A 27,850-nucleotide genomic window follows, 5' to 3' on the forward strand; every position below is an offset into this window, starting at 1 on the left:
GTAGTGGTGCTGATGCGGGATGAGTCAGGCAGTGTGATGTCTGTGGTCCTGGTGCCATTTCATCAGCACAATTCCCAAACATTGCACTGGGTCTAAAGCCTGCATGGAGCCCGACACCCCAGAAAGGCGTCATTACTGTTCAGACTTCTTCATGGCTGAGATTTCTGCAGGAAGTGTTTTGTTGGCTTGGTGTGAGATCAGATCTCCGTTTCCTTTCCTGCACTCGGCTGCAGTCGCTTCCTGCTGCCCTGTGAGCTGTTAGACACTGAGCAGGGTGTGTGTGAGCTGCTTTGCCTCCTCATATATGTGTGTGTGAGCTTTCTAGAAAGTCCATCATCCTGCAGGACCATGGCTTTTGGGTTCACTAAGCTCTGATCAACCCGACCAGACACCGTAAGTCAACTAATCTAACCTGGGCTTGCATGTGTTTTTTGTTTTTTTCCCCCTTTGACTCTGTAACATCCTTAAATAAACATCTGTAATGCTAAGATAATAAACAGGAGCTTGTAAATGTATATATGATAGGCCTATTTTGGTCATAAATCAGTTGTATTTCTAGGTTTACATGGTTTGTGTTTATACTATTAAGCTGTCATATTATTATCTCATTATTATTATTATTACTATTAGTTTAGTTTGGGTCTTTTAGCTTAATAACACACAAGACAGCACTATAATCTCAGAGAATATGCGATATAAAGCGTTATAAGCTGAATATAAGATCAGGATCACTCATGGCCCATCCCATAATGAGCATGTTGTTTATGTAGCTCCAGCAGATAAACGCTCCCCATGGCAACCGCCTCACTTCCGGTATGAGAGAGCAGGGTTGCGGCTGATCCCTGCGTGTTTGGACACTCTCTGAATACCCAGCATTAAATTAGGACAACACAGACAGTGTTGAATTAAACACACACAGCCTCAGCTTGAATCAGAAACATCACTCTGTGACTCCAGCCCTGAGTTTTGTTTTTTTGCTGTGTAAGAGCTGACAATCAGAGGCCTGGTTACAGCTATAAATCACTCTACTATCAATAGAAAAACAAAACCCAAGATATTTAGAGCTTGTGAAATATCTCATAAGTCAGGATGTACAGAATTCACGCTTTTAAAAAGAATAACAAGAAGAAAAAAAAGAAAGCACACTTGTGAAATTCCTCTCTGCATTTAACCCATCTGAAGCAGTGAACGCACACACATACCCAGAGCAGTGGGCAGCCATGTTAGGGCAATTCCATGTAAATGTCAACCTCACCATGCAAAAATAAAGCAACATGTAATACATCAAAACCACTCCCAGAGATATCACCTAGGCCTGTATTTTACAGATGTGAATAAGTTGAACCAATTTGTAACCAACCTAATATGTCACTGTCAGTCTTTCTTTCTTATAATGTAAACCCCAAGCTAAAATCAACTTTGATCATGTACAATTCTATATTATTGCCACAAGCCACAGAAATGTATGCTAAAATCCACAAAACAGCAAAACAATAGCCATCCTAAATATTATTTAAGAACTTTGATAGTTTTAGCTGATATTTAGGGAGTTTTTCAAAGGGTTATGGTGGTTAAATTGCTGATTTTCTAAACATATGCCATGTCTATTTCAGACGCGTCACATCCATAACGGAATTTCGTCACATCCATAACGCTGACTTTTCCTTCCGAAACTCTGCATGAAATACAAAATATTTTAAACAAAGATTTTTTAATATTCACCTTGGACCCCTCTATCAAATGGATATCTCCATTTCGACATTAGGTTTACAATTTCACAGAGTTTGATAAAAATGTACAGTCACCCAAGAAAAGTGATACTTTTTCTGTCACATCCATAACGCATCTTTTATTGGCGTTTTCTGGCATGCCCTAGATGTACTATGGGAATTGTTCTTGTTCTATCACTTCTCCAGTATGGTACAGCCTTAAAATATGCAACACCTGTTTAAATACTGGGAGACAATAAAGCATGCACTGGGTCATTTGTTGCCATTTTGAGTTCAAGTGTCACGTCCATAACGCTGGAATTGCTCCTTAACAGCGCCCGGGGAGCAGTAGGGACTTAGGTGCCTCACTCAAGGGCACCTCAGCCCAAGGCCGTCCCATATTAACCTAACTGCATGTCTTTGGACTGTAGGGGAAACCGGAGCACCCGGAGGAAACCCACGCAGGCACAGGGAGAACATGCAAACTCCACACAGAAAGGCTCTCTGGGCTCGAACCCAGAAGCTTCTTGCTAACCACTACACCACCGTGCCGCCCAATAGGCTATTAGAGCGCTGAACTTCTTGTGGCAAGTTATGCAAATCATTTTAACATGGGTTTCAAGACAAGTTTGGTTAAAGACATATTACTGGTCGGTGGTAGTGGTTAGCACTGTTGTCTCACAGCAAGAAGGTCCTGGGTTCGAGCCCAGTGGCCAGTGAGGGCCTTTCTGTGTGGAGTCTGCATGTTCTCGCTGTGGGTTTCCTCGACAGTCCAAAGACATGCAGGTTAGGTTAACTCAAAGTCAAAAGTCAAAGTCCTTCCCACGCCTTACAGTACCTGGTATTCCTAGGCAGTCTCCCACTCAAGTACTAACCAGGCCCAACCTGTATGTGGCGCATCGGGCAGCGCCGATCTCCGTTTCCATAGCCCTCGGCCTCTCGCCTATTACATAGCTAGGGTTACAGTGGGGGGCTAGTCCTCTGGTAACCACGAGAGTTTAACTCCCCATGCACATCTGTATTGCAGCGTGCCTTGCCAGATGGCAGTAGGTACCATTTTTATGATGGTCTTTGGTATGACCTGACTGTGAACAGAACTCACGATCTCCCGATCGAGAGGCGGACATGCTACCACTAGGCCACTAGTCGGTCGGTTAGGTTAACTGGTGACTCTAAATTGACCGTAGATGTGAATGTGAGTGTGAATGGTTGTCTGTGTCTATGTATCAGCCCTGCGATGACCTGGTGACTTGTCCAGGGTGTACCCCGCCTCTCGCCCGTAGTCAGCTAGGGTAGGCTCCAGCTCGCCTGCGACCCTGCACAGAATAAGCGGCTATAGATAATGCTTGGATGTTATTGGTCATCGCCATATGTTCAGAGCAAAATGTCTGTCGGTGCATTGAGTCCGAAAATGTCAAATTAGAAAATATTTTATCTGATTCTTTTCATGGACTAGCCTACATATATACCAGTCTCCTGCGACCCAGTAGAACAGGATAAGCGGCTACAGATAATGGATGGATGGATGTTATTGGTCATCGCTATATGTTCAGAGCAAAATGTCTGTTGGTGCATCGAATCCAAAAATGTCAAATTAGAAAATATTTCATCCAATTCTTTTCATGGATTAGCCTACATATATACCAGTCTCAGGTCATTCTAATAATAATACCCTTACTAATAATACTAATAAAGGACATTCTAAATTAAATGCTTATAACACGAAGTAGAAACCATTCCAGCAGGCAAAGAAGTTTCCAACAACAGAGGCTTCCTGCTGTGGTCCTGGATTTTCCCTGCCCTATACACTCACCATCCAATTTAATAGGAACTTGCTCTTGATGCTAAGATTCCTGTTCTTGGCTGCAGGACTGGAACCCAGTGTGCTCTTCTGCTGTTGCATGCTGAGATGCTTTTCTGTTCACCACGGTTGTAAAGAGTTGCTATGAGTTACATTATCCTTCCTGGCAGCTCGAACCAATCTGGCCATTTTCCTCTGACCTCTCAACAAGGCTGTCGCTCACTCAGTGTCCCCCCTGCACCATTCTGTGTAAACTCTAGAAACTGTTGTGTGTGAAAACCCCAGGAGATCAGCAGTTTCTGAAATACTCAAACCAGTCCATCTGGCTCAAACCAACACCCATACCAGGGTGAAAGTCACACTCTGAGATCACAATTTTTCCCATTCTGATGTTTGAAGTGAACATTAACTGAAGATTTGTATCTGCACGATTTTATGCATCGTGCTGCTGTCAAGGGATCGGCTGATTAGAGAACTGCATAAATCAGCAAGTGGATGGGTGTTCCTAATAAAGTGTCCGGTGAGCGTATATTATACTGTGGTCCTGACGAGTTGAACTGGCTGTAACAGGAGGCCTCGGTGGAGACCTGGGCTACAAAGTTTGCACTTCCGAGAGAGATGGCGAGAGGACTCAGACAAACATAGTGTATTTGTAAAGGGCCCAGAAATGTAATGTTTTAGGACACTAGACTTTGGGGTACAGTATAAAATTCTTGGTTTGAACAAATGGCATTGCAACAACATTCCAGTTTGGGAAATCCAGTCAGGGAAGTAATCTGATGTGTCTTTAGGCTATAGTATATTTACTGTATGTGTGCACCAATTAACTCTTTCCCCACCTGATCTCCACAGATAGACATGGAGACAATATGGCTTTACCAGTTTCGTCTGATCGTCATCGGTGACTCCACGGTTGGTAAATCATGTTTGATAAGACGCTTCACAGAGGGGCGGTTTGCACAAGTGTCTGACCCGACAGTTGGTGTGGATTTCTTCTCTCGCCTGGTTGAGATCGAGCCAGGGAAACGCATAAAGCTCCAGATTTGGGATACGGCGGGTCAGGAACGCTTCAGGTATTGTAGGAACTAACTGATGGATATTTACTGACTGTATTCAAAAGATACAAAAGCACTGGAAAAATCAATAATGAAATAAGTGCACATACTGTATACATTTAGGGTGTTTTGATTCGACAGGGATGAAAGCAATAAATAAACTTCTGTTACACAATGCCTTTGAACCTTCAGTAGACAACTCATCAGGTTTTTACAGCTATCTTTATCCCAAAGATGGCTGTCCCCTTGGCAAGCACACGGAGGCATTTTTCCTCTGATGGTTGAATGTCTGTACACTCCTTCATTGGTGACAAACCTGTACTTACGTCAATGAGATATTTCTGATCGGCGTGATTCATTGAGGCATGTTATTTCCTTGATACATAGGCGCCTACACAAAGCTGTTTTTGTTGCTCAAGTGTTATTCTAATGAACCTGTAGACAAAACTCTTTAAAGATTTCTTTGGGCCTTTTTCACCCTTATTGGACAGGACAGTGCAGAGACAGGAAATGAGCAGGAGAGAGAGACGGGGAGGGATCGGGAAACAACCCCGGGCCGGAACCGAACCCGGGTCCCCGGATCCACGGCACAGCGCCCCATCCACCTGAGCCACGACGCCCCCAGACAGACAAAACTCTTTAAATCTCTTTATATATCTTTTTCCAGCATCTCCAAATCAGTGCTTTGATAAACCTATTACTCTCTATGCTCTTAGTTTTCAGACTTGGCCATGTTCAAGTCATTTAGGATCTTTAAATTCATGTTTTAACAAATTTACATTCACCATGACAGTGTTTTAAGTGCTTTTAACAACCAATATTGTCACAAAGCAGCTTTATAGAAAAATAAAGACTTTTTAAACATATCAGATAATTTTATCCCTGATGAGCAAGCCTGAGGCGACAGTGGCAAGGAAAAACTCCCTCAGATGACATGAGGAAGAAACCTTGAGAGGAAGCAGACTCAAAAGGGAACCCATCCTCATTTGGGTGATAACAGATAGCGTGATTATAAATAACTTGCTTCTATAACAGTGTCCTACGGTATATAGTCACAAAGTATAACTGTTAACCAGGAAATTCATTATAGTTTTAACATGAAGTCTATTTTGTTGACGTTAATAGCTAGTCATTGATGGAAACTTGAGTGCAAAACTGTTCATGACAACTGCAGTCTGAAAGTTATCATGGCAATTGTAGCCTCAGTCATCATAGCAAATCTGTAAGTGTCCAGAGCCATCTTCCAAGTGTGACTTTCAACTGTCCATATGGGGCTGTCTTCTAAAGGAGTGATGTGATGAGACTCCAGCCAGAAGTAGGGCATTAGGATGGATCAGGGCCTGTCCATAAGGACCATCATCGCAGAAGCAATGTGATGAGACTCCAGCCAGAAGTAGGGCGTTAGGATGGATCAGGGCCTGTCCATAAGGACCATCATCGCAGAAGCAATGTGATGAGACTCCAGCCAGAAGTAGGGCATTAGGATGGATCAGGGCCTGTCCATAAGGACCATCATCGCAGAAGCAATGTGATGAGACTCCAGCCAGAAGTAAGGCGTTAGGATGGATCAGGGGCTGTCCATAAGGGCCATCATCGCAGGAGCAATGTGATGAGACTCCAGCCAGAAGTAGGGCGTTAGGATGGATCAGGGGCTGTCCATAAGGGCCATCATCGCAGGAGCAATGTGATGAGACTCCATCCAGAAGTAGGGCGTTAGGATGGATCAGGGGCTGTCCATAAGGGCCATCACCGCAGGAGCAATGTGATGAGACTCCAGCCAGAAGTAGGGCATTAGGATGGATCAGGGGCTGTCCATAAGGGCCATCATTGCAGGAGCAATGTGATGAGACTCCAGCCAGAAGTAGGGCATTAGGATGGATCAGGGGCTGTCCATAAGGGCCATCATCGCAGGAGCAATGTGATGAGACTCCAGCCAGAAGTAGGGCATTAGGATGGATCAGGGCCTGTCCATAAGGACCATCATCGCAGAAGCAATGTGATGAGACTCCAGCCAGAAGTAAGGCGTTAGGATGGATCAGGGCCTGTCCATAAGGGCCATCATCGCAGGAGCAATGTGATGAGACTCCAGCCAGAAGTAGGGCGTTAGGATGGATCAGGGGCTGTCCATAAGGGCCATCATCGCAGGAGCAATGTGATGAGACTCCATCCAGAAGTAGGGCGTTAGGATGGATCAGGGGCTGTCCATAAGGGCCATCACCGCAGGAGCAATGTGATGAGACTCCAGCCAGAAGTAGGGCATTAGGATGGATCAGGGGCTGTCCATAAGGGCCATCATTGCAGGAGCAATGTGATGAGACTCCAGCCAGAAGTAGGGCATTAGGATGGATCAGGGGCTGTCCATAAGGGCCATCATCGCAGGAGCAATGTGATGAGACTCCAGCCAGAAGTAGGGCATTAGGATGGATCAGGCAGGTCCGAAGAGCAGGAGAGATCAGCATCACTGGTGGTTCAGGATTGATGTGTAACTCGACAGAGATATGCCAAAAATGTTTTGGCATTTTAGATATTGAAATTTTTTTTTCAGAGCAGAAATGATCATGAACGGTTTAGTCAGGTGACCAGTGAATGGCTGTGAACACGCAAAGAATTTAAATTGTTACTAAAAGGTACACATTTGGACACACAGTGTAATTGTCCATTTGCTGTGCCCTAAACAACATCAGCAAGCCATCCAGGTCACTTAAAAGCTGAATGCCGTTTAAGACAGGTATTTACAGTCCTGTATTTCTGGAAATAATGTAGTGAGAGATTTTAGTGACTTGTTAGCCCCAGAGATCCAGTGCAAAGCAAATGAAGCAAGGGTCAGGCACAAAACACGTTTTAGTTGACGTTTGGGTTATATAATTTTAAAAACTTGTAAAGGAGTTGTTTTTTTTCACCCCGAACCATACCTTTTAAAATCCTAGTGCTTCATCTGTATCTGTTTTTGCCCATTAGTCATAACTATCGCAGTTCCATTCTTAACACGGAGCTGATCCTAGTTCACTACTCTCAAACCAGTGATGAGTTTTGACCTCACAGTGTGCACACGATTTCCTCAGAATCACTCACAGCTGCTTCATGCTTTCCACAGGTCCATTACTAGAGCATACTACCGTAACTCAGTGGGAGGCTTGCTGCTGTTTGATATCACAAACCGCCGCTCATTTCAGAATGTTCGCGAGTGGCTGGAAGAGGCACGCAGCCATGTGCAACCACACACCATCGTCTTCGTGCTGGTGGGCCACAAGTGTGATCTGGAGGCGCAGCGTCAGGTCTCCCGGCATGAGGCCGAGAAGCTGGCGACCATTTGCGGCATGCGCTATGTGGAGACTTCGGCATGCGATGCCATCAACGTCGAGAGGGCGTTCACCGAGCTGACACGTGACATCTTTGAGCTGGTCAAACATGGAGACATCACCATTCAGGAAGACTGGGAGGGTGTGCGGAGCGGCTTCGTGCCCAACGTGGTGCACTCATCTGAGGAGGTGACAAAGAATGAGCGCCGGTGCTTCTGCTGAGACATCTAGAACCTTAACATTCAGACTCAAAACGTCAGAATAAAAAGGCAAACTTCAATCCTCACTTGTGACATTACTCCTTCCCTGCCTGCTGAATGGTCCCGAGTCTTCACCCTCTGGTTCTCCGCTAGTTACTGCTCCTTATAACTAACCATTTACAAAACAGGGAACACTGACACACATTTCAGCTCCTTCAGCCTCTTTTCTTAAAAAACAAAACAACCAATCAGAACCTTAGTCCAGCACCTTACACACGTCTCAATCACTTGAAAGCCATGACATGTTACCCTTGAGGGTAAACAGCCTTTAGAGACTGGGTCTTCTGTAGACATGCACAGATGTTTCCATGAGAGAATAGCCCAAAGCAAGGACTTTTAACTGAACTACTGAGCTCAGGATGCTGAAATGCTGCTTGAGGAAAAAAGACTGGACTGTATATTAGTTTGGTCGAGGTGCACATGTGACACATATCAATGGTAAAATGAATGAAATTGGTGTATTGCAATATACCACATAACACACAAACCAGGCCTGAGCATTAAAGGAACAGTCCACCGTACTTCCATAATGAAATATGCTCTTATCTGAATTGAGACGAGCTGCTCCGTACCTCTCCGAGCTTTGCGCGACCTCCCAGTCAGTCAGACGCGCTGTCACTCCTGTTAGCAATGTAGCTAGGCTCAGCATGGCCAATGGTATTTTTGGGGGCTGTAGTTAGATGCGACCAAACTCTTCCGCGTTTTTCCTGTTTACATAGGTTTATATGACCAGTGATATGAAACAAGTTCAGTTACACAAATTGAAACGTAGCGATTTTCTATGCTATGGAAAGTCCGCACTATAATGACAGGCGTACTAACACCTTCTGCGCGCTTCGGCAGCGCATTGATATCTGAGCTCCGTATCAATGCGCTGCCGAAGCGCGCAGAAGGTGTTAGTACGCCTGTCATTATAGTGCGCACTTTCCATAGCATAGAAAATCGCTACGTTTCAATTTGTGTAACTGAACTTGTTTCATATCACTGGTCATATAAACCTATGTAAACGGGAAAAACGCGGAAGAGTTTGGTCGCATCTAACTACAGCCCCAAAAAATACCATTGGCCATGCTGAGCCTAGCTACATTGCTAACAGGAGTGACAGCGCGTCTGACTGACTGGGAGGTCGCGCAAAGCTCGGAGAGGTACGGAGCAACTCGTCTCAATTCAGATAAGAGCATATTTCATTATGGAAGTACGGTGGACTGTTCCTTTAAGGTTACAAATCAACATTCATATCAACAAAGTCCTGCCTGGTTTTTCTTTTTTTTTTTTTTGACACATTGGAAAACCTGTTGCTTAACATACATTTACGAAAGTGAATCCTAAACTTATGCTTTTGTGAACTTACCAAAGGGATTTACAGTGGTGCTTGAAAGTTTGTGAACCCTTTAGAATTTTCTATATTTCTGCATAAATATGACCTAAAACAACATCAGATTTTCACACAAGTCCTAAAAGTAGATAAAGAGAACCCAGTTAAACAAATGAGACAAAAATATTATACTTGGTCATTTATTTATTGAGTTAAATAATCCAATATTACATATCTGTGGGTGGCAAAAGTATGTGAACCTTTGCTTTCAGTATCTGGTGTGACCCCCTTGTGCAGCAATAACTGCAACTAAACGTTTGCGGTAACTGTTGATCAGTCCTGCACACTGGCTTGGAGGAATTTTAGCCCATTCCTCCATACAGAACAGCTTCAACTCTGGGATGTTGGTGGGTTTCCTCACATGAACTGCTTGCTTCAGGTCCTTCCACAACATTTCGATTGGATTAAGGTCAGGACTTTGACTTGGCCATTCCAAAACATTCACTTTATTCTTCTTTAACCATTCTTTGGTAGAACGACTTGTGTGCTTAGGGTCGTTGTCTTGCTGCATGACCCACCTTCTCTTGAGATTCAGCTCATGGACAGATGTCCTGACATTTTCCTTTAGAATTCGCTGGTATAATTCAGAATTCATTGTTCCATCAATGATGGCAAGCCATCCTGGCCCAGATGCAGCAAAACAGGCCCAAACCATGATACTACCACCACCATGTTTCACAGATGGGATAAGGTTCTTATGTTGGAATGTAGTGTTTTCCTTTCTCCAAACATAATGCTTCTCATTTCAACCAAAAAGTTCTATTTTGGTCTCATCCATCCACAAAACATTTTTCCAATAGCCTTCTGGCTTGTCAGTGTGCCCACTCACACCTGATTGTCGTCCCATTGATTGAAAACACCTGACTCCTAATTTCACCTTCAAATTAACTGCTAATCCTAGAGGTTCACATACTTTTGCCACTCACAGATATGTAATATTGGATCATTTTCCTCAATAAATAAATGATCAAGTATAATATTTTTGTCTCATTTGTTTAACTGGGTTCTCTTTATCTACTTTTAGGACTTTTGTGAACATCTGATGATGTTTTAGGTCATATTTATGCAGAAATATAAAAAATTCTAAAGGTTTCATAAACTTTCAAGCACCACTGTATGTCAGCTTGTAAATAAAAAGAAAGAGGAACTTGGAAACGAGGTGCACTATGACAAATACCATGACACATCTCCATTATGAAAAAGGAAATATTTTTAAACCGTAACCCTATCAGGTGCTTCAGGGACAATAAACTGTAAATTTCACTCTTAACAACTCAAGCACCTTATATGAGCGATTGGTTTGCACTGTTATTTTTACAAACACCTTTTTCAACCCTGTTATACTAACCAGTTTCTTCCCCTTTCCAAGTCCAGACACGTATAACAGTAAAAATGCTGATTCTCATCATAAATTGCTCTATCAAGCACATCTAACTGGGCCAGACTGTAGTACACACTGCTGCTTTGACTGAATTAATTCTGTTATCCTTAAGGCTGCACAATAATATATTGCATGGTAATAAAGATCACAATATCGTCCTCTACAGTCTGACAACTGAACAGATAGCAATTATTACATTTTGTTTCGTGATGTATCCATATTGTGCAGCTTTAGCCACAGTGCTGGATTTAATCCTGTCAATTAAATCCTCGCAGCACCGATGCACATTTTGAATTGGGCTTCAGTCACGGTTTGTTTCCTGGTGCAAGTGAATCTGAGCTCATGAGGACTGGAATATTAATGATGAGTGTATGTACAAACAGTTGTAAAACACTCTGTACCTCTTTCATAACTTGATGTACTACAGATTAAAATACTACGACAAAAAAAAAAATGGAGCTTTTTTTTTTTCTAAATAATGAATTCCTCAAATGGAGTCGTTAGGTCTTGTGTTGCAACCTTTTGGTGGACCAGTGGATGAAAAAGTGTTTCAGAATACACTGCCCTACCAAAAAAAAAAAAAAGTTGTACATACTAATATTTCGTTGGAACACCTTTAGCCTTGATTATGGAACGCATTTGCCGTGGCATAGTTTCAACAACCTTATGCAACATCACAACATTTATTTCCATCCAGAGTTGCATTAATTTTTCACCGAGATCTTGTGTTGAGGATGGGAGAGTCAAACCACTCTGTAAAGTCTTCTCCAGCACATCCCAAAGACGTTCAATGGGGTTAAGGTCGGAACCCTGTGGTGGTTAATTCGTGTGTGAAAATGATTCCTCATGCTCCCTGAACCACTCTTTCACAATCTGAGCTGTAATTTTATGCCCGTGCCATCAGGGAAGAAAAACTCCATTGATGTGGTGATGACCTGGTCATTCAGTCCATTCAGGTCATCAGCTGACTTCATTTTATTGCCCCATAACATTGCTGAGCCTCGAACTGACCAACTGAAGCAACCCCAGATCATCTCACTGCCTCCAGAGACTTGTACAGTGGACACTATGCATGATGGATGTATTGCTTCATGTGCTTCCTTTCTTACCCTGAGACTCCCATCACTCAGGAATAGGGTCAATCTGGACTCATCAGACCACATTACCTTTTTTCCATTACTCCAGAATCCAATCTTTATGCTCCCAAGCAAATTGAAGACTTTTCTCCTGCTTAGTCTCACTAACAAGTGGTTTTCTTATTGAGACAGCTGTTTAGTCCCAATCCTGTGAGTTCTCGTTGCATTACGAGTGTGGAAATGCTCTTCACTATTAAGCATTACCGTGAGTTCTACTGTCAATTTTTTTTTCTTCACATAGCATTTAAGTGATCTCTGCTCATGGTCAGTCAGGATCTTTTTCCATCCACAAACTTGATGGCTCACCACTATCCTTCCAGGTTTTAATGCATTGGACAGTTCTTAACCCAATTCCTGTCATTTCAGCAACCACCGTAGTTATTGTCAGCTTGATGCAGGCCAATAATTTGACCCTTCTGAAACACAGTAACATCTTTTCCACAAATCACATATGTCTTACGATATGGTTGTTTCAAATGAATTTAATGTCCCTAAACCCCACTTTTTTCTTGTACAAAACAATAATCATTATGTTGATTGACTACGTGTTTTCAAACCATAACGGATCCAAAAGGCCATACATTGATGGAGAATCAATAAGATCAGCTGATTTTCACGGAATCTGCCAGGACTGAACCGGAAGATCCCGAAGGGATGCATGATGTCACACGTGTAACAATCCGGGTATCAATTTCGTTCATGTGTGCAGCAGTGGTTAGAGCAGTCTCGATATGGAATCACGTTTTGGAGAGAATTCTGATAGTGATTGGGATTCTTATATGTTGGATGAAGGGGCAGATGACTATCAAGGATATTCTGGAGTAAATGGTTATCTTTTCAAGCCCCCAAGATGAGAAACTGCCAGTTCACGACAGTCTTCCTCTGTAGCATACAAGACGGATTGATCGATAGATAGATAGATAGATGTGCAGAACATAATGGTTACTTTTCATGTTTTCCTGAACAAAACTAAAAAAAAAAAAGTCTTGCAATCTGAGAGCATTTAACACATTTTAGTTAATAATGATGATTGCTCGCGTGCATTTTTCTTCCTGTTAAAGTGCTAGATATGATGAGATCAGATGTCGCAAGCATGTAAATGTTGCTCATAATCCTGCCTCTGGTGCACTCTGTGTGTGTGTGAGAGAGACAGTGAGATAACAGGGGAATCGATGAACTGTCCAAATGTCAGATCAAATGTTTATTAAATCAATGGGTTTCTTTTTGCTCTAATAATTCCCATATGGTCATTCTGGTGGTGATGAACATTTGATGAATCAGATTTATTATTAGTAGGCGACACGAAATCTGCCTGCATCACCCCCTCTCGCTTTAGATTAGTGTAATTTCTTGGAAATTTGTGAACTGAATGTCCTGTTGTATATGGATTTGAACATCCAAACACAATGCAGCGCTTTCCCATCGTTATCTCTGTAAGATTCCAACAACAATATCAAATTTCAGCGCGTAAACAAGCACGGAGTCAGATGAACCAAAATGACCCAGATAACCAGGGTCCCACACGTGACGTCATGCAAAATTAGCCCTGGGGTAAGGCTGCCTTTTTCCAGGATCTGGAAGCAGCAATTTATCAGTAGATATAAATAAATAATATTTTTCCCCTGCTTTATTAATTCATTTTGGTCGGTACTAATGGTGTATATTAATTTTAAAGCATTACAAAAAGGCATTACATACACTTTAAGAAATGAGAAGCTACTCACTGCATCAATTAGGGTTAAAAGAATTATTCCCGACTGAAACATATTAATCATTGCAGTCATTATCCAATCAAGGACTCTAATGTATTTGATTATTTAAATCCAAATGGCAACTTTTATTTTGGCCAGGCAGTGTATGACTTTTTACAGACATGTTGACATGCAGAGCTTGTTAATCTAGTGTGTGTGTGTTTTTTTAAGAGATATTCTGATGGAGAACAATTCCTAAGTCATAGAGACATAAAACTTGGTACTTGGATTCAGCCTAAATGGCAGTGAAATAAATTTTTTTGGGTCCACAACTCCAACAGCATGCCTAGGAGATAAATATCTTACATGTCCATGCATTAAGACATGTTGGAATTTGAATTCGGTGAAGCTGACAAACACCACTGCTGTACCTCATGAATTGAAATTCTGGAGGCAGTATTTTCAGTGGTCATGCCTCCAACATCGTGGTATCATAGCTTTAAATCATTGCAGACAGCTGGACACTGGTAAGTAATACTCATGGTTTTAGAATTAAAACTGTATTACTTATTAAATGAGGTGTATGTGTGTAATGTAATATAATGTAATATCCCCCCCCCCTCATCTGATTCCTTGGACAAACCCATAAAGTGTTTCTATGCATATTATTTAAAACGTACTTGTGTTCAGTAGTCTTAGGTTGCTCAATCTTTTCCAAATTGGTGTTGAAACAGTCAAGATTCTGAAACTTAACACTCCTGATTTGGCAAATAATCCATCAAAAAGTCTGCTATTTATTCAACACTCATACAAGCATGTAAACTTGGGCGGACAACTAAATAAAAGGCACAATGGCAGTAGTCTGAAATTTGGACAAAGCAGTACTTGGAAACCACGGAATGACGTGTAATGATATTAGGATTATTGTTGATGCTGCATTCTAAAATAATATTTTAAAACATGCTGCTCATATTATACTGAAGGATAAATATTAAAGAATCATTTTTCAACAATGCACCAAATATACGCTCACCATTTCCAACCAGCCAATCATGTAGCGTCAACACCGTGCATAAAATGATACAGCATCAGGTTCCACTACTGCCACCCAAGAACAGAAACGAGCTGGATAGCTGAAGACAGAAAAAGATTAAGCAACATCTTTCCAACCATCAACTGGTGACTCTGTGCCCAGTGTAGCCTCAGATTACTGTTCTTGGTTGACATGCAGAACTGGAAGTGATCTGCTGATGTCCATCTGCCTCAAGGTTCAAAAAGTGTTGTGTTCTCTGAGATGTTTTTCTGCTCACCATGGCTATAAAGAATGGTTATTTGAGATACTGTAGATTTCCTGTCAGCTTGAACCAATCTGACCGTCCTTCTCTGACCCCTCATCAACAACATACTCCCACCTGCAGACCTGCTGCTGAATGCATTTTTTTGTGTGTGTTAGTTATTCTCAACATTATGGAGCTGCACGATGGTTAGTACTATCACTTCACAGCAAAAAGGTTCTGGGTTCAAGTCTCACACTCGACTGAGGCCTGTCCATGTGGAGTTTGTATGTTCTCTTTTACCCCTTTTCCACCAAATCAGTTCCAGGGCTGGTTCGGGGCCAGTGCTGGTTCACAACTCGTTCAACTTGCGAGCCAGCTGAGAACCAGTTTGCTTTTCCATAGCTCACGGTGCTAAGGGAAGCCACGTCATTACGTTGCTGTATACGTCAGTTACGTCGCTATGTTTGCATAAACCTTGGCGCGAATATCGAAGCAAAAACAACACGGAAGAAGCAGCAGCAGCAACAACAATAATAATAATGGCTGACTTCGCGTTTGTACAGCTGCTGCTTCTCGTCGCTTAAAAATGGCGATCTTGTTATTGTTGTCAATCTTAACAACTCCGCCCCCCCGCTGACGTAAGCGGTTCTTTCCTCTGGCCCAGCAGAGAGTTGATGCTAGCCTGGAACCGGTTTTTCTGGCCCCAGAGCCAGTTCTTTGTCAGTGGAAACAGAAAACCCGGTTCCAAACTAAGCACTGGCCCCGAACCAGCCCTGGAACTGCTTTGGTGGAAAAGGGGCATGTGTGCCTGCATGGGTTTCCTCCTACAGTCCAAAGACATCAAGTGATCTGCTTACTGTAAATTGCCCAAAATGTGTGTATGCAGGTGTGAATGGTTGTTCATTTCTGTGTTAGCCCTGTGATGGATTGGCATCCTGTCTAAAGCCTAGGTCACAACCGGACGTACGATTTTTTGGCTGTGCGATTTTTGGCATTTCCCAAATTGCTGCGTTTTTTTTGTTCGTGGAGAAAGATGCACGTTGGCTGCAAGTTTGTCTTGCAACCTGAAAAAAATGTAAGCACCTGTAGAGTTTGTTTGACATGACAAAGAACCTCTGCGGCCGATCTGCGGCCAGTCTACGGCTTGAAAATCAGCACGTCACACGCGTGCCCGCCGTGCGTTTCTTGTGTTTTTTGCACGTAGACCAGCCGTAGGAGCACGTACGGCCGGTTGTGACCGAGGCTTATGGTGTACCCCACCTCTCGCCCGATGTCAGCTGGAATTATCTGTAGCTTACCCGTGACCCGCAATAGATAAAATCATATAGAAAATGAATGAGAGTTATTCTTGACATTATGTAAACTCTACTGACTTGTGTTTGGGGGGAAAAAAAAAACCCCAAAAGATCAGCAGTTACAGAAATATTCAACCAACAACCAAGCCATGGTCAGAATCACAGAGATCACATCCTGACTCTGGATCTGTGAGGGGGCAACAGTACCTGCTGTGTTACCATGGTACCCAGAAATAGTGCTATAAAGGAACAAAGAAAAAACACAGACCATCTTGTTCACTTTGTGTCTTTCCCTAAAGCTTCATTGTGAGTTGCTCATTCAGTTTTAATGGATACAATTTAACAAATAAATACAGTTGAAAAAGAAGTAAAAAGGGAAGGGGGGGGAACCCCACACACACAGACGTTTCAGCAGAGGTAAGAGCTGTGGAGTCAAGAGAAGCAGGAGACAGACAGGAGAAAGTGAAAGGAGTCAGGACAGATGGGAAGGTTAACCAGTGAACACACGTTTCCCCCGGAAGGGTTTATTAAACACACGTTTTCCCCCTTTAGAGCAATCCACCCCTTTGATGCAGTGTCTCCTCCGTGACTTTCAGAAGCAGTATACTTCTCCCCTTGACAGGAAACAGTTGACCTCAGTGTCATGAACACCAGACTCAAGTCAGAAAATAAACGGAACAACCAGGTAAGTAAAAACAAAAACAACTATTGATTAATGAAAAAAATAAAAACGGACATTATGACTTCTGTTTCATTTCCATTTTACTTGAAAAAATACTTTAAAAGTAACAAAAAAAAAAAAAGTCAATATATAACAGTGCGGAGAGAAACTGACTGGGGTGTTTCACTGACAAGGAAGCGTTACGTCTCCTAAGACCTCTCAGCTGATTTAAGAAGGTTGTCTTTGCTCCTCTTCTTGACATCCCAGTTGTACACACGTGCCATATCTGAAGAAAATGTTAAGGCCTACATTTGTTCATAAAATGGTACTCTGAGAATTCTGAATGGTTTCTTTCCTCAAAATCCGAACTTAAATGAGTGGTAAAACAGACGGGGTGGGTTTCCTGATACCATTGCACTTTAGGGCTAAGGAGTGAGTTTAGAGATGCTCTTAAGCAACAGACACTGTCTCTGTATGTAGTTTTCCCAAACTCACACGTCAGGAGTCGTCTTAAAAGCAACTTTGCAACACGTGTCCTTGATATAGGCATTAGATCCAGTTGATGAAGTCACATGACGTTCATTTTTAACCCAAAACTAATGAAATATAACATATTAAAATATATTGTATTATTATTAAAACGTGGTAATTAATACTTGAAACTATTTTACATTTTTGGACAATATTTATTCCAAGAGTTTTGTGTTTTTAATTAAATGAACAAACGTTCACAGGAAAGGCTGAACAAATAATAAGCTAAATAATTCAGTAAAAGGTTTTCCCTTTGCCTGCTCATTTCACTGTTAATCACGCAGTCATGATTATTTCAGCTCTTATCCACAACAATGCCAAATTGGCAATATTCTCCCTTATTTCTATTATATTTATTTTTATTCCATAAATGAGACATCACTCGCCTAACAGAGTTAAATTTGATTAAAACGTGGCGATATCAATGAGACATTACGATATCCAAGTGCAATTCCATAACACTGAAATATATCCATGTTTTGTGTAAATTTAAAAGCAAGACAGCCTCTAGATTTCATAAAATCAGTGAAATTTAGGTCATTGTGATATACTTATTTTGTAATATCTTTAAAGGAAAAAAAACCAAACAAAACAGGCCATTCTGTGGCTGGGAAGTTATTTAATTTGAAGGGATTCCGGAGCAAATAATGTGCATGAAATCACTAGCTTCGTGCAGTCAAGCAGACAGAGAAAGTCCGTGTGCGCATGCGCAGGTTTACCTTCTTTTGGGTTTTATAGCAGCTGGCATCCACAGTGTTGCATTACTGCCATCTACAGGTTTACTTTGACCGTGCACTGACAGTTCCATCATTCTGTCACTAAACGAACAGCTGATCACACCGAGGTGCTTGCTGACCGCCGATATTTATTAGTTTGGTCCTGCGTTTCCTTTCCTTCGCAACATAACAGCTTTTCTTCTCGCTTTCCGTTACTGCAGTCGGTCTTTCAGGTTCATTCGCACACTCACGTCCTCCATTTTTCTCTTGTTTCAAATTTGTATCCCACAATGCCTTGCGCAAATGGGGAAAGCACACCACGTCATGCATGACATAGTATCTTGAATGAAGTCACGGTGAAGGGGGTGGGGGAATGGTGGAGAATTTAGGGCCATGGGGCTCTAAATTCATTAATTGTTCTATATGGGTCAGGGAACCGTCTTTTTATGACCTAAACGTGAAAAATCTGAAAGGCTGTCTACCTTTAATAATTAACTGGATGTACTTGCAATGTACAGGAAAAGGAATTGAATACGGGCAGCAGATTCAACACCAGTTTCCGCCCGTTGACTGCAAGAGTCCCTTGGAGGCGCATGTGCGTTCTGTGTATTTGGCTGTAAGGAGACGCTTGGTGTCGTGAAAGAGTGATCCAGGCCCATCGTAAATTAAGAGTGAACTAAAGTACTACTTTGGCTACGACAGTGCTTGGGAAAACCATGTTAGCCTAACAATGGATCTTAAGAGGTTGTTAAAGACACTCTTAGCCTTAAGAGGCTTTCAGGGAAACCCAGCCCAGTTGTACAAAGAAGGCTTGATCAATTTTAAGCTATTTTTGTCCAAAAAAAAAAAAAAGCTAAAAAATGACATTCAGTGGCTCAAAGCATGGATGCCAAAACTTAATGTGCAAGGGGGAGGGGGAGAGGGGAAAAAAAAAAGGTTCTCAACTAATGGGATAGGAGGGGCATAGCACACTTAAGGGTGGGTGTCTAGAACAAAATGTCACAAAAGAAGCAGCATTTTTGGTGTACTGGTACTATTTGTGAGCAAATAAATCTGGTCATAAGCTGAAAGGATTTGGGTGTAGATGCATGTTTTTGTATTAGTGCAAAGGAAACCTGCATAAGAGGGGAAAGAAGAAATCATCTCACCTTTCAAAAGTAACAATAACTGCATACATATGGTACTTCCTACCCAACTACTGAATAATGGTCTAAGAAAAATAAATAAATAAAAAAGGCCCCGATACTTCGAGGCCAACCGACAGTCCTTCTCCATGGCCTCCCCGAACTCCTCCCAGTTCCGAGTTTTTGCCCTCAGGAAGGGGAAGCAGTACTCTGCCAACACTGTTTACAGTGTGGGTGGGGAGCTGTTGACCTCGACTGGGGACATTGTCGGGCGGTGGAAGGAATACTTTGAGGATCTCCTCAATCCCACCGTCACGTCTTCCATTGAGGAGACTGAGGCTGATGACTCAGAGGTGGACTCGTCCATTACCCAAGCCGAAGTCACTCAGTGCGTTTACATGCACATAGAGAAAATCGAATTTCTGCCGTAGCTCGACTGAAATCGAAGTTCTAAATGCCATGGAAACACCTTAGCTCGGCTGAAATCGAACCTTACTGGATTTCTCGTAATCGAGCTACACGACCTAGATTATGCGATTGTAGCCGAGCTACTTAGTGCATGTAAACCCTATCGAGCTACGTAGTCGAGCTACTTACTTCAGCGCTGCCCCTTCCGGAAGTGACGAGACCACAAGCGGGAAACACAACAGCCTCGGTCGGCATGACACTTCACCTTAGCCGCCACTTTATTAGGAACACGTGTCTGGGCATGTACGCACCCATTTCCAATTAGTTGGCAAGTTATTAGCATGTTAGCAGGCTAACAGTTAATATGTTCATTACAGATCAACTTCAACTTAGTGGCCATTTTATTAGGAACACTTCTGTTCGTACATACAAACACTTCTTGTGAACACGGAACTGATAACTTTGTTTATACGCTTGAATAGCTCTTCTTCATGATGACAACCGGAAGTGTATCAACACGATGGGGCGTGTAGCGCCACCTGTGGCTCGGGTGCACAATGTACCATACACAATAGCTCGATTTCCTTGTGTGCATGTAGGATTGGATTTCTCTGGCACCCCTGCTGGGACCCTTTGCTCGATTACCGACAGTAGCACGATTTGGATGTGCATGTAAACGCACTGACTGAGGTGGTTTGCAAGCTCCTCGGTGGCAAGGCACCGGGGGTGGATGAGATCCGCCCTGAGTATCTCAAGTCTCTGGATGTTGTGGGGCTGTCTTGGTTGACACGCCTCTGCAACATTGCGTGGCGGTCGGGGACAGTGCCTCTGGAGTGGCAGACTGGGGTGGTGGTCCTCCATTTTAAGAAAGGGGACCGGAGAGTGTGCTCCAATTATAGGGGAATCACACTTCTCAGCCTCCCAGGGAAGGTTTACTCCAGGGTACTGGAGAGGAGAATTCGACCAATAGTCGAACCTCGGATCCAGGAGGAACAATGCGGTTTTCGTCCTGGTCGCGGAACACTGGACCAGCTCTATACCCTTCATAGGGTGCTCGAGGGTTCATGGGAGTTTGCCCAACCAGTCCACATGTGCTTTGTGGATCTGGAGAAGGCATTCGACCGTGTCCCCCGTGGTATTCTGTGGGGGGTGCTTCGGGAGTATGGGGTTCGGGGCTCTTTGCTAAGGGCTGTCCGGTCCCTGTACGAACGGAGCAGGAGTCTGGTTCGCATTGCCGGCAGTAAGTCAGACCTGTTCCCAGTGCATGTTGGACTCCGGCAGGGCTGCCCTTTGTCACCGGTTCTGTTCATAATTTTTATGCACAGAATTTCTAGGCGCAGCCAGGGGCCGGAAGGAATCCTGTTTGGGAACCACAGGATTTCATCTTTGCTTTTTGCGGATGATGTTGTCCTGTTGGCTTCTTCAAACCAGGACCTTCAGCATGCACTGGGGCGGTTTGCAGTCGAGTGTGAAGCAGCTGGGATGAGAATCAGCACCTCCAAGTCCGAGGCCATGGTTCTCGACCGGAAAAGGGTGGCTTGCCCTCTCCAGGTTGGTGGAGAAGTCCTGCCTCAAGTGGAGGAGTTTAAAGGCCCTTTTCCACTACCCTTTTTCAGCTCACTTCAGCTCGCTTCAGCCCGACACGGCTCGCGTTTCGACTACCAAAAACCAGCACGACTCAGCTCGCTTCAGCCCTGCTTAGCCCCTAAAACTCGCACCGTTTTGGAGTGGGGCTGAAGCGAGCCAAGCCGTGCCGAGTGAGGCTGGGGGCGTGAGCAGACACTCCCTGTGCACTGATTGGTGAGGAGGTGTGTCCTCACATGCCCACACACGCCCCGCGAGCGCGCTGGGATCTGGAAACACCGCAAACCCGGAAGAAGAATTACGAATTACGAGAATTTCTGAAGCCTTATGCGCCTCGCCTCATCTATACGCTCTTGCCAGTATCTGTCCACGTTGTCGGTGACAACAAGCCACAGCACCAAGACCAGCAACACTAACGACTCCATGTCCTCCATGTTTATTGTTTACTATCCGGGTCGTGAGACTACCGCTTAAAAGCTCACTGATGTCCCTGTTTGCGCTGCTTAACGACATCACCTGACGTCCACCCACTTTCGCTAACTCCACCCAGTGTCCACCCACTTCCAGCCAGCACGGTTCAGCGCGGTTGTAGTCGAAATGCAACTCCAACAGCCCCGCTCAGCCCGACTCAGCACGGCACGGCTCAGCCCGACTCAGCCGCGTTTGTAGTGGAAAAGCGGCATAAGTATCTCGGGATCTTGTTCACGAGTGAGGGAAGGATGGAGCGCGAGATCGACAGGCGGATCGGTGCAGCCTCTGCAGTGATGCGGTCATTTTACCGGTCCGTCATGGTGAAGGAGCTAAGCCAAAAGGCGAAGCTCTCAATTTACCGGTTGATCTACGTTCCGACTCTCACCTATGGTCATGAGCTTTGGGTAATGACCAAAAGAACAAGATCGCGGATACAAGTGGCCGAAATGAGTTTCCTTCGCAGGGTGGCTGGGCGCTCCCTTAGAGATAGGGTGAGAAGCACAGTCACTCGGGAGGAGCTCGGAGTAGAGCCGCTGCTCCTCCACATCGAGAGGAATCAGCTGAGGTGGCTCGGGCATCTTTTTCGGATGCCTCCTGGACGCCTCCCTGGGGAGGTGTTCCAGGCATGTCCCCCCGGGAGGAGGCCCCGGGGAAGACCCAGGACACGCTGGAGGGACTAGGTCTCTTGGCTGGCCTGGGAACGCCTCGGTGTTCTTCCCGAGGAGCTGGCCGAGGTGTCTGGGGAAAGGGAAGTTTGGGCTTCCATGCTTAGACTGCTGCCTCCGCGACCCGGCCCCGGATAAAGCAAAAGAAGAAGAGACGAGACGAGGCCCTGATACTTTAGCCATTGTGTCCCAACATGGAAAGTAGAGGACGTAGAATGACATCATGAGAGTGAGTCCTCCCTCCCTCAGTCAGTCAGTCAGTCAGACCAGAGCCATTCCTGAGAACATGTGAAACCTGACTGAGATCATGCACGAAGATCCCCATCGATTACTTTCTCTCTGATCCTATTAAGCCTGATTAGCCAGGTTTCCACTGCAGTTTTGTGCAAAATAGAAATCAATTTTTTTTCAAAAGTCAACAATGTGAATGGTTGCTTTCACAGAGTGATGTTATGTGATTAAAGCTGGATTTTTCTGCTCTAACGACAGTCATTCAAATTAAATATGGCCATGGATCTCCAAAACCTGATAAGTGTTATGTTGATTTCATGTCATGTGAATTAAATGTGAAAAATGTATTGCCTTGTCAATTTTGCAAAATAGTGCCTTGTCAGACCGTCTAAGAAACCACTGCATGCAAGAATATACTTTAAAAAAAAAACTATTTGAGAGGGTTTCCCCTCAAAATTCATGCATTTCCATTAAGGGAGAACAGGGAGACTTGGGACAGTTTGTATTCCCATAAACTAATTTTAACCAATCAGGTTTTAGATTATAATCAGAAGTTAGATGCTGCCCCTTAGAGAAACCGACTTCCTTTGGAGCCATGAAGCTGGATGCTGCAGTGAGGTCTGTACAGGTCAATATTTTTCCTCAACCAAAACTTGTATTTTCTCTTTCGCTTCCACCTCCATTCTGCGGTGAATTTGGGATTTCTTCGGAATTAAAGTATATACCCGAGAGTTAACATATACAGTATTATTTATTAAACTTAAATGGCCAGATGGGGAGAGTTGGGACAGTTCATCATGTTCCAGGTTTTTTCTTGGGGTTTACAAATGAAGAGCTCTTTTCCAAAACGCGATAAACGCCAAATTAAAAAACAAAACAAAACTGAGTTCGTCGCGCTATTCTGCTGTGTACTGAGCCTATTCACTGCTCCATTAAATGTTTCATGCCAAATCGCTATATTTCCTTGTTTATACATGCTGCAAAATTGTAGTTTCTCTCCAAAACGCGTTAGGCGCTACACCTGTTTTTTGGCTGAGTGCGACATTTCCTCTAGACCAGAGTTCGGTCAGCATTCTACACTCTCCCACATGGCGGCGCCCTGAAGCGAGGAGTTTTGTTTGCTTGTGTAGCTTCTTGAGCACAAATAACTTTTGCAAATGGTGGTTGTGAATACTTTTGATGGATTTCATTTAAAAAAAATTTGAACTAACTGGCCATTTGTTATTTAGTTAGTGGTTTTCTGTGGTGGACAGTCTTAAAACGTAAGATTAAACATAAATGAATGAAAAAAGTGTTTATATAATTTATTTGATTTTATTATAAATTGTATGATGAAAGTTCCTGATATTATGTATCTACAGCATGTTCTCTTGTTTTAAAAACAAAGACAGAAAAAATGAATGGATTTATAGCGCTTTGAAAAAAATATATAATAAACTTTGGATTTATAATCAATAACATTGTTAGATTTGTCAATTATTGTTGAAAATGTTCAGACTGAACCAACTATTATAACAGGATAAATTAAATATTTGCAAAATTTATGGGTCTGGGTAAATGTAATTTTTCTGAAAACAATCAAAATGGATTTATAGCATTTTGGAAAAGAGCTCTACAAATAAACTTCTTTTAAAATGTTTGTTAAAAATGTGGGCGTGTACCTGCATGAGGATTAAACTTCTTTCCTTCCTTCTTGAGAATGGAGCCGTTTTGTCGAGTCAGATTTTGGGTAAACTGACATTTTTCTGTGGCTGTACCAGCATTGTGTTCATATAGTTCGATAATAAATAAAAATTAAACGTGTAGAATTAAGCTAGGTATTTTATTTTTGCTCCAAGTCTCCCAACATAATGTCCCATGTCCCCTCTCAATGTCTCCCTGTGAAAAATAATGACAGAGAAAGTGAAGCCTGAAGGCCCGTGTATGTGACAAGCTGAGAAACTAATGTTGTGCTAAGAGGGTATAGTAAATACTCTAATGCAATATGAATGTGACGCTCCCTGCAAACAATTCCACACAATCTACAAAAACTGAAAACTTGTCCCAAGTCTCCCTACTCATTTTTTAATTTGCAATTTTAACTTCTGCATTATGAAGGTTAATAGAAACGCGCTTATTGACTGGTACAAGACCTACTGAAGCTATGTGGGTTCTCAGCTGTATCTACACTCTCTTTTAGATTCAGAACACACAACTAATTCCAATGCTGAGCTCCTGCATGGTCTAGATTCAGCTCTACTCAGTACCTGAAACAAAAGGACTTTCAAGAACACAAACGGAGTACATCATCATGCAGTGTCAAAAACTACACAGAGCTCAGGAACCAAAAATAAGAATGACATCAGTTAAATCATTAAAAGGATGTCCTCTGATCCATTTTAATTCAAACCTATTCTGCTTGGATGCGTGGCCCAGAAGGTCAACCTGGCAGGGGATGCAGCTGTGTAAGGATACTGACTTCAGTGGTTGTGAACTGGTCTCGGAGGAAGTCCAGGTCCTCCTCTAGAGACTCCAGGTTTCGAGAAGCCGTGCCCAGATTCTTCTCCAGCAGCGTCTCAGCTTCATCGATATCATACTCTAACATTACGTTGGCCTGTTTCAGGAAGAGAGCGTCAGTGAAGAAACATGCTGACCAGCTACCACCATCACTGGTTTTAAATGTTAAGAGCTCAGAGAGGTACCCCTAAACTCAAACATGATATTAACAGGTTAACACACGCGCACACACAGTATGGCTGATTCTGATTATATGACTTGAGAAATTTTGTAACACTTAATTCAAACTTTTCCCTTTAAACACTGACGTTTTAAGTTCTTTGGGGCAAAACCAAAAAGGAGTTAGACTAATGTTATATATGAGCTAAGCATTGTGTCAAATAGTGATGGGGGCTACATGCCACCATCCTCTCCTACTCAGCTAGTTTAGGCCAGAAAACAGAATGAAGTTGGAGTTAAACAAGGAGGTTGAATTTGGTTTTATTAGCATTAACTGCACTCAAAAAATAGCATGAAATAAGATCAACTGTGAGCTACTGCTCACTTACATATCTCCCTCCCCCCGCTTATATCAGAATACAAGCAATTGAAGGAATAGGACACTTATTATGAATGTTGACTTCAACAAAGGGCGGCACGGTGGTGTAGTGGTTAGCACTGTCGCCTCACAGCAAGAAGGTTCTGGGTTCGAGCCCCGTGGCCGGCGAGGGCCTTTCTGTGCGGAGTTTGCATGCTCTCCCCGTGTCCGCGTGGGTTTCCTCCGGGTGCTCCGGTTTCCCCCACAGTCCAAAGACATGCAGGTTAGGTTAACTGGTGGCTCTAAATTGACCGTAGGTGTGAATGTGAGTGTGAATGGTTGTCTGTCTCTATGTGTCAGCCCTGTGATGACCTGGCGACTTGTCCAGGGTGTACCCCGCCTTTCGCCCGTAGTCAGCTGGGATAGGCTCCAGCTTGCCTGCGACCCTGTAGAACAGGATAAAGCGGCTGGAGATAATGAGATGAGACTTCAACAAATAATTAACGCTGAAACAAGTCAGTAAAGAGCCGTGTCTCTCCCCAGGGATTTCAAATAGCGTCCTGGTAAACTGTCATTTTAAAATAGCATTTTGCTTCTTGAAACAGCGTCAAAATCCACCCTATATGTTTTGTGAATACGTTCAGTCGTTAAACAGGAAGTCGATGTGCGACAGACCTGAAAACGGTAGACACGGTATAGAACCCCAAGCTGAAACTCTGTACCAAATATCAAGCAGTTGTGATTTGTAGTTGCTGAGAAAAGTGTTAGGAAAATTTGTAAATCCACGCTGTGTTTCTCGTAAATACATTGTCAGTAAACAAGAAGTTGATGTGTGACAGACCTGAAAACGGTATACATTGTATAGAACCCCAAGCTGAAGTTTGGTACCAAGTGGCTATGATTTGTGGTTGCTGAGAAAAAGGGCGTTTTGGACGGACAGACAAAGGTAAACCAGTATAACCCCCCCTTCGGAGCAGGGTTATAATAATAATAATAATAATAATTAAAAAATCTGCTGTTTTTCTTTTAACTGCAGGAAAGATGACTAGTCCTCTACTCAGGTAATGTCATGAAATCTGAAAGGAAACAATTTAGATTTGTAGTAGCAATTTAACACAACAATAAAATATAGTTTAATTAAAAAAAAAAAATCAGAGCTATAAAGTCCAATTCTAAACATTAAACACTTTTTATTCAGTTAAATTTCATTTTAATTTCTCCAAATCAACCATCCTTACCTTTTGTTCAGACTAAAAAGCTTTCTATATAAACTAGAAGTGTTTACTATTTACAGAACATTCTGCTAAAAAGCAGAGGATTTAGGGGGAAAAAAAATCCCAACCCACTCTAATTTTTTTTCCACGAGCACATAGCTATGGCCGTACATAATCCATCTGTTTCTCCCCTCTCCGATATATTAACTTGTGAATGGATTGAGAATTGATGAAAAAAGAAGGGGGGAAAAGCCATTTTGAATTTTCTGTTCAAAACAGCACTAAAAGGAATCATCGGTAACAAGCAGGTGTTTTAAGGTGGCATGGTCCTGCAGAAGTGTGTGAGGACTTACCCCAAGCCACAAACACACTTTATCCGTGGGTGGGACGGAGGCCTTGCAGTACACATTATCAGCCAACAGGAAATGTGTTTCCATCGGATCTGTAGAGTCCTGTATCGAGACGTGGACACATTACAGAATACATGAATGACTGTGAACTAGAGAGTGCATAGTCAGGAAGCTCGGACTGGAAAGAAACATGGAGACAATAAATGATGGAGTTACCTTTTTCTTCTGCATGTGCCGTAAGATTTCTAATGTCTGCTTGATTTGTGGAATCTGGTTTTTCAACCTGAATGAGGAAAAAAAATAATGTGTCTCTTAATAAATTGGAGAGAAAAAACAAACACCTTTTATATACTGCAGTGATCGTCAGTCTCACATGTGGTTGCACTTTTTCACGTTTCAATACCGCTACTGAAAGCACTACAGCTACAGGAACCGAGCAAGTCACATCCTAATAATAGAAATACTTTGTGACCAACCATGATATTAACATGATCTTGATTTGCACCAGGCTGAAAAGCAAAAAACATTCACTGCACTGCGCTTAAGTCATTGCATTACGTTACTGATAAACAGTGAAACTACTCATTAAAAGTAAGAAATTTC

At 42.9% G+C, this 27,850-nt stretch overlaps 2 protein-coding genes across 2 annotated transcripts in view; one reads left to right on the forward strand and one right to left on the reverse strand.

The window, feature by feature from the left end:
• Positions 1-272: 272 nt before the first annotated feature.
• Positions 273-8,638, forward strand: LOC132893000 (ras-related protein Rab-39B-like). Its single transcript, XM_060931704.1, has 3 exons — positions 273-393; positions 4,363-4,583; positions 7,660-8,638. Exons 2-3 carry the CDS (start codon positions 4,369-4,371, stop codon positions 8,084-8,086), a joined length of 642 nt encoding a protein of 213 aa, XP_060787687.1. The 5' UTR covers positions 273-393; positions 4,363-4,368; the 3' UTR covers positions 8,087-8,638.
• Positions 8,639-16,551: 7,913 nt separating this feature from the next.
• vbp1 (von Hippel-Lindau binding protein 1) overlaps positions 16,552-27,850 on the reverse strand; it is a 35,602-nt gene continuing 24,303 nt past the window's right edge. The window contains exons 3-6 of the mRNA XM_060931821.1: positions 27,464-27,530; positions 27,251-27,349; positions 25,125-25,263; positions 16,552-17,226 (exon numbers count right to left, since the gene is read on the reverse strand). Of these exons, the coding sequence (XP_060787804.1) occupies positions 17,150-17,226; positions 25,125-25,263; positions 27,251-27,349; positions 27,464-27,530 (382 nt within the window). The 3' untranslated portion in view covers positions 16,552-17,149. The remainder of the gene's footprint in view (positions 17,227-25,124; positions 25,264-27,250; positions 27,350-27,463; positions 27,531-27,850) is intronic.

The sequence above is a fragment of the Neoarius graeffei genome, chromosome 1 (genome assembly GCF_027579695.1).
Source record: "Neoarius graeffei isolate fNeoGra1 chromosome 1, fNeoGra1.pri, whole genome shotgun sequence".
NCBI lineage: Eukaryota > Metazoa > Chordata > Actinopteri > Siluriformes > Ariidae > Neoarius > Neoarius graeffei.

What these genes read in the sequence shown, in the direction of transcription:
- LOC132893000 (XM_060931704.1), top strand. Translation starts at nt 4,369, where the DNA reads ATGGAGACAATATGGCTTTACCAGTTTCGTCTGATCGTCATCGGTGAC. An exon ending in GCGGGTCAGGAACGCTTCAG is followed by an intron (nt 4,584 to 7,659) that starts GTATTGTAGGAA and finishes TGCTTTCCACAG; the next exon opens with GTCCATTACTAGAGCATACT.